This window comes from Gallinula chloropus, assembly GCF_964237585.1.
Source record: "Gallinula chloropus genome assembly, chromosome: 18".
NCBI lineage: Eukaryota > Metazoa > Chordata > Aves > Gruiformes > Rallidae > Gallinula > Gallinula chloropus.
Window position 1 is genome coordinate 12,824,895 of NC_140103.1, and position 6,318 is coordinate 12,831,212.

The 6,318-nt window shown below is 50.5% G+C and overlaps 1 protein-coding gene across 1 annotated transcript; it reads left to right on the top strand.

Moving 5' to 3' along the window:
- Positions 1–4,979: 4,979 nt before the first annotated feature.
- Positions 4,980–5,939, top strand: LOC311198544 (olfactory receptor 14A16-like; the record flags this gene model as incomplete). Its single annotated transcript, XM_084272518.1, has 1 exon — positions 4,980–5,939. The coding sequence occupies one exon, from the start codon at positions 4,980–4,982 to the stop codon at positions 5,901–5,903; it is 924 nt and encodes a 307-aa protein (XP_084128644.1). The 3' UTR covers positions 5,904–5,939.
- Positions 5,940–6,318: the final 379 nt, after the last annotated feature.

Here is a 6,318-nt window from a genome sequence, read left to right on the forward strand (position 1 = left end):
AGAACATACCTGATGCACTCAGAGGAATTGGCTGATTTGTTCCCAGCTTCTAATGCAAAGCACACAGCTCCCTTCCATGCTCCTGTAGCCCTGGGCCTGCTGCTTGTGCAGGGCTCAGTGACCACAGATGAAGTAACATTGTTTACTCTTCTCTCTGCAGCCTCACGTGCCACAGATGAACACCACAACGTATGCCACGCTGAGCCACTCACGCAGCCAGCCCAGATAACGCTCCAGCATGGCCAGTGCACAGGGAGGATTATCCACCTTGGCCTTTTGTCTCAGGCAGACAGCTCCTGTGCTGGGCAAATGGGGCTGGTGTCTCCAGCTTGGGCCTATTTGAGCTTGGCTGTCATGGGCAAGGGCAGTGTGTGGGAAACACTGGGTCTGTTGCCCCAGCTCCTCAGCCAACCATGTTCTTCACTTTCCTTTCCCATCCTCATTTCCACTCACCAGGTAGACCATGTTTTACAGATCCCCTTGCAGTCTGACACCACATCACCTATGAGGGGACTCACTGCACAGGACCTCCCAGTTGCCTGGATAGTTCTCCAAATCCTTGCTGTAACTAGGGCTCCCCAGCATCTGTAGTAATGATTAGATGCATCACCCTGGGTATTCTCTCTGATATTTAAACTAGAGTATAATGAGCTTATCTTCTTTTTGACTAAATGCATATCATTTTTGTAACTCTTTGAAACTGAAAGTAAAATTAGCCTCCTTTGTTGTTCTTTCTGTCAACTCTGTTGATTGGCAAAATGTGGGAAACGAGGACCAGCCCTGGAAAAGAGACACAGTTGTGCTTGTTGGTGGGAAGCCTTGATTGCAAGGAAAAAGCAGTAAAGCACGAGATGGAGGCTCTTGTAGAGATGTGAATTTGTGTGTGATTTAGCAGGAAAGTGTCATTGTGTGCTTTGTAATGTTGAGGATGGTGTAGAAAGACAGACTCCTGCCCAGCTGGGACAACCTTTTCATAGAATCATGGAATCATAGAATTGTAGGGGTTGGAAGGGACCTCAAGAGATCATCGGGTCCAACCCCCCTGCCAAAGCAGGCTCCCTATGACATATCTCTCAGATAGGCGTCCAGACGGGGCTGGAATCTCTCCAGAGATGGAGACTCCACCACCTCCCTGGGCAGCCTGTCCCAGGGCTCTGTCACCCTCACTGTGAAAAAGTTCTTCCCCATGTTGGTGTGGAACTTCCCGTGCTCCAACTTGCAGCCATTGCCCCTTGTCCTATGCCCACAGACCACTGAAAAGGGGCTGGCTGATTCCCCCTGCATCCCCTGCTTAAGATAATTATAAACTTTAATTAGGTCCCCCCTTAGTCTTCTCTTCTCAATGCTGAAGAGTCCCAGCTTACTCAGCCTATCCTCATAGGGGAGATGTTTTCTATAAGAAAACTTTATATCTTGTGTTAATTAAAAAGTACTGAAACCTGACTCCAGGCTGATGCATCAGCCATCAGGAGGGGTAAGAGTTTGCTCAGCTGTTATTGAAGTTCTCCTCCATCCACCCCGATCTGACACCGTGACTTTCAATACACATCATCAGGCCAGAAATGTCTTTCAGTCCTCAAACCTTTGGTTTGGGAGCTACTGCTGAATGTTTAGCATGATTTTAACTGAATGTGTGTGGAGCTGAGAAATGGCCACAGAGAAGTATTAGGAGGGCTCCCTGGCAAAGGAAAGGCCTGAGCCCCAGGGTCTGAGGGGCTGCTTGTGGGCTCCCTGGGGAGGTTTTAGGCCAGGTATGTCTGTCAGTCCTGGCTCCTTTGGTTGGGGGGTATCACTGTACCTTGAGCATTTCTGGTATTAGATGCTGGCAGAACTTTCTGAGACTTCACTCCAGTGTGACAAAGTTTTTACGGTGTCACTCTCTGTGGAAGCAGGACCTGAGGCTTTGTGCCCCGGGTACTTTGCTCTCCACCTGTCTGGTTATAAAAACTGTCCCCCTGCAAAAAGTGACCCTTTGGCTTTTGTTCTGTGATGTTTTTGTTCCAGCTGGTTTCTCACTGAAAACCATCTGCTGGAACCAGTGACCTGTTACTCGGTTCCGTGCTGCTTGGGTTCCTGCCCCTCCTGTCCTGTCACCAGGCCTGTCACTGGTAACAGACCAGCAGTGACCACCTGACTTTTGTTCTGGACACTTTGGTTCCCATCTTTCCAGCATGAAAAATGGTGTCCCTGTGTTATAAACAGAGGTGCACTCGATTTAAAATGTCCAAGTAGAATTTATTTGAGCAAGCAATAAACATGCATTACAGTGCTGGGCAGCCTGGAGAACTCTTGCTCTGCCAACAGCAAGTGCCTCACCCCCTCCAGAATCTCTTTGTATAGATCGCTAGTCCAGGGGCTTCGTGGTACCTCCTGGTAACTTCTGTGGCTGGCGTACCATCGCTAGGGGGTCGTCCTGGTCCCTCAGGTGGTCACGAGGATGAAGATCGTAGCCCCCCTCTGCGTTGTGGGTCAGTTCTTTTCCTTATTTGGCCATGCTGACCCAGCATGAGACAGGAAAGGTTTGTGCTTGGTCACTCAGCAAGAGGTCGTAACTCTTTCAAAGGGGAGGGCTAACAATTTGCCAACACGTCTGGGAGTGGCTTATCACTAGTTTTTACACAACAGTGAGTTTCAAGGAGGAGACAAGGAAAGACGAGAGGGTACTACTCCCCTTTCATCCTTATCTGCCTGTTTGAGAACAAATTCCTTATGGATTCATTTATTACATGGAGTGACTCACCTGACTCCCTTCCTTTCAGTGGAGAAAAGATTCCCCTTCCTTTCCCTGCCTTGAGGTCCTGTCCCATGTAAGACAAGGAAAGGTGATTCTCCTGCCCAGCTCTGGTTTGATCAGGAGAAACAACTTGGCAGGACAGAAGGATTTCTCCCCATTCAAGGGAGGGAATGTCAGGGAGGATTCAGTGTCATTCCAAGTAGGTTCTCTGGAGCTCCAGGGACACCTCAAAGGAGCCCAGAGGGGATGGAGTATGTGATGCCTTCACCTGCTCCTCTGCTGGGAGCTGGGCTGGGCTCCAGGGACAGTGGGAGGTCATGAAACATTACAGCGCTGCAGAGAGACAGCTCTGGCCAGGAGCAGCTCCTCTGCCAAGCACACAGGGCTGGGGACACTGCCTGTAGGCACCGAGGGGAGACCTGTGAGGCTGAGAGAGCTGACGGATGCTGAGAGCTCACTGGAGGAGAAATCTCCACAGCACTCTGCCTGGTATGTCTGTGAGTGCAGGGCAATGCAGGTTCTGTTCCTGGAGGGATCTCCTAAAGCTGGGACATGGGGCAGTGTGTGGGGTCTGTCAGGGGGACAGGTTCTCCATAGGACCAGAAAGTGCTGCCTGGAAGGGATGCCCTTCTGCCCCATCAGAGGGACAGGGCAGGACTTGTATCTTCTCCTGGGCATGACCGCAGAGGTGTGAAGCAGCGTGTGCACCCAGGGGTGCCCAGGGCTGTCCTTGTGAACAGGGCCCCTGTGCCCTGGGGGTCTGTGTTCTGGGGTAGAGACGTTGCTGCTGCCAGAGTCAGCACTCTGCTTCCCTGGCGGGCTTCCATCAGCATTGCTGCAGAAAGATGCTATAGGTGCAAATTGTGACACATAGGAGGACAGTGTAGGGTCCTTTTGCTCTAAGAAATTGTGCTGCACAGCCCCGAATTGCTCCCAGCTCCAGCAGATCCACGTTGACTTCGAGGGACTTTTCTATGACACCAAGGATGCATTTTCCACTCCAGGGAAAAAGACTTTGCTTTGAATTTTCTGCTCTTGTGGACTGGGTGGGAAGTGAGAGCTGAGCTTTTCTTGATAACTTTGAAGCAGGCAGTGCAAACATTTGTCATTAGGACTTGTCAGAGCATCTGAGCCCTGCATACACAAAGGTTCCCAGAGCAGTGCCCTGATGCCAGGAGGGGTCTGCAGAGCAGAGCGGAGCACAGGGCAGGTTGGATGAGGTTGGTGAGCACAGAGCGGGAGGTGACATGGGCAAAGAGAAGCAGCTGCAGGGACAGCTCCAGGCGGCAGAGACATTGTGAGGGAGGGAGAAGGAGTTGCTCACAGGAATGCCATGACAGTGGGGATTTGGTACTGCCCAGACATCCTCTGCAGTGCAGACACTTTCCCACAGAGACCCCCTGGTTTCTGCCACACTGCACAGACTGTGCGCCTGAAAGTCCAGAGTTTCAGACTGAGCCATGTCATTGGCAGCCCAACCCATGTTGAGGACAAATCCCTGAGTGCCTGTCTACCCATCCCTGTCAATCCAGGCTTGGCTAGAGCATTTCTCCCTGTTTCCCCTCCTGTCCTTGCTGCCTATGTCCCACCGTTACCTGGGGCTCTGAGCATTTCCATAGGCAGGGCTGGCACTGAGCAGACCCTCAATTCAGGATCCCCATCTGTAGGACTGAGGACTGAATTCCTCATCTCTCTGTGGGATCCAATTTCTTCTAAAGGGAACACCAGGGGATGATTTCAGAGAGTCCAGCAGAGGGTAGATAAGACCAGGGCTGAAGGACAGAGCAGCTCTCCCCACTCTGCACTCAGGGGAAGGTTTCACTGGCACTGCAGCAGCAATGTCAGGGAGTTCTGACAGAAGAAACACTCCTCAGGTACAGTCAGGAGAAAACCAAAGCTCCAAAGCTCTGCTCTGCCTTCGGGTGAAACTGGAGTGACAGTGCAGAAAAGCTCATTGCTATCCACAGGGAGTTTAGTCTGAGATCACACCACCCTTCTATTCACTGACTGCTGCAAGCCAGGACTGAGCTCTTGAGAGCCCACAGCTGACCCTCCTCCCAGCAGTGACACACTCAAGCCAGCACAAAGCAGATAAAAAGGACCTGCCAAAAGCCTTTCTGAATACACAGAGTCTACCTAAGGGTATTCCCTAAGTATTGGAAGAGATTTTCCTCAAAGAAGAGTTCCCTAAATTCGCACTGTGCCTTTTCCTCCTCTGACAGGTCTCCTCACATGATGGCAGGAGATGTCCAACAGCAGCTCCATCAGCCAGTTCCTCCTCCTGCCCTTTGCAGACACACGGGAGCTGCAGCTCCTGCACTTCTGCCTCTTCCTGGGCATCTATCTGGCTGCTCTCCTGGGTAATGGCCTCATCATCACCACCATAGCCTGTGACCACCACCTCCACACCCCCATGTACTTCTTCCTCCTCAACCTCTCTGTTCTTGACCTTGGCTGCATCTCTACCACTGTTCCCAAATCCATGGCCAATTCCTTGTGGGACACCAGGGCCATTTCCTACACAGGATGCGTGGGTCAAATCTTTTTCTTTTTCTTTTTGATCATCACACAGTACTTTCTTCTCACTGTCATGGCCTATGACCGCTACGTTGCCATCTGCCACCCCCTGCACTATGGGACCCTCCTGGGCAGCAGAGCTTGTGTCCACATGGCAGCAGCTGCCTGGGGCAGTGGGTTTCTCTGTTCTGTGCTGCACACAGCCCATACATTTTCACTGCCCCTGTGCCATGGCAATGCTGTTGACCAGTTCTTTTGTGAAATCCCCCAGATCCTCAAGCTCTCCTGCTCAGATGCCTACCTCAGGGAAATTGGACTCATTGTTGCCGGTGCCTGTTTAGGTTTTGGGTGTTTTGTGTTCATTGTGGTGTCCTATGTGCAGATCTTCAGGGCTGTGCTGAGGATCCCCTCGCAGCAGGGACGGCACAAAGCCTTTTCCACCTGCCTCCCTCACCTGGCTGTGGTCTCCCTGTTTCTAAGCACAATCATGTTTGCCTACCTGAAGCCCCCATCCATCTCCTTCCCTTTTTTGGACCTGGTAGTGTCATTTCTTTACTCAGTGTTTCCACCAGCAGTGAACCCCCTCATCTACAGCATGAGGAACCAGGAGCTCAAGGATGCCATGTGGAAACTGATGACTGGATGTTTCTAAGCAACAACAAACTGCCCATCTTCTTCTGTGTATTGCTGGCCATGTAACTCACTTTGGTACCACTCTGTATTTATAGGTTTTTAGTAATTGGTTTTTTTTTTTTTTTTTATTATTTCTAGTGTTTCTAAGCTATAACATGGTGCACATTCATCCCTGTCCTAATGCAGTATCTCCTGGTCTTGTGTGACCCAGACACTGCGTAATGACCAGCTGTACTCTTTGTGCATCACATCTGCCTGAAAACAGCCACAGTTTTTAATTTTCTTTTGTCCCTTTGAAATTATAAAAAAGCACATCTTTTTTATAACTGTACTGTAATTTTTGTAATTGAACTCTATCGATGGCAGGAGAAGAAATACTCACCTTGCCCTGTACCTGCATTAACATTACTGTGTCTCTTTCATCTCCCTTGTCA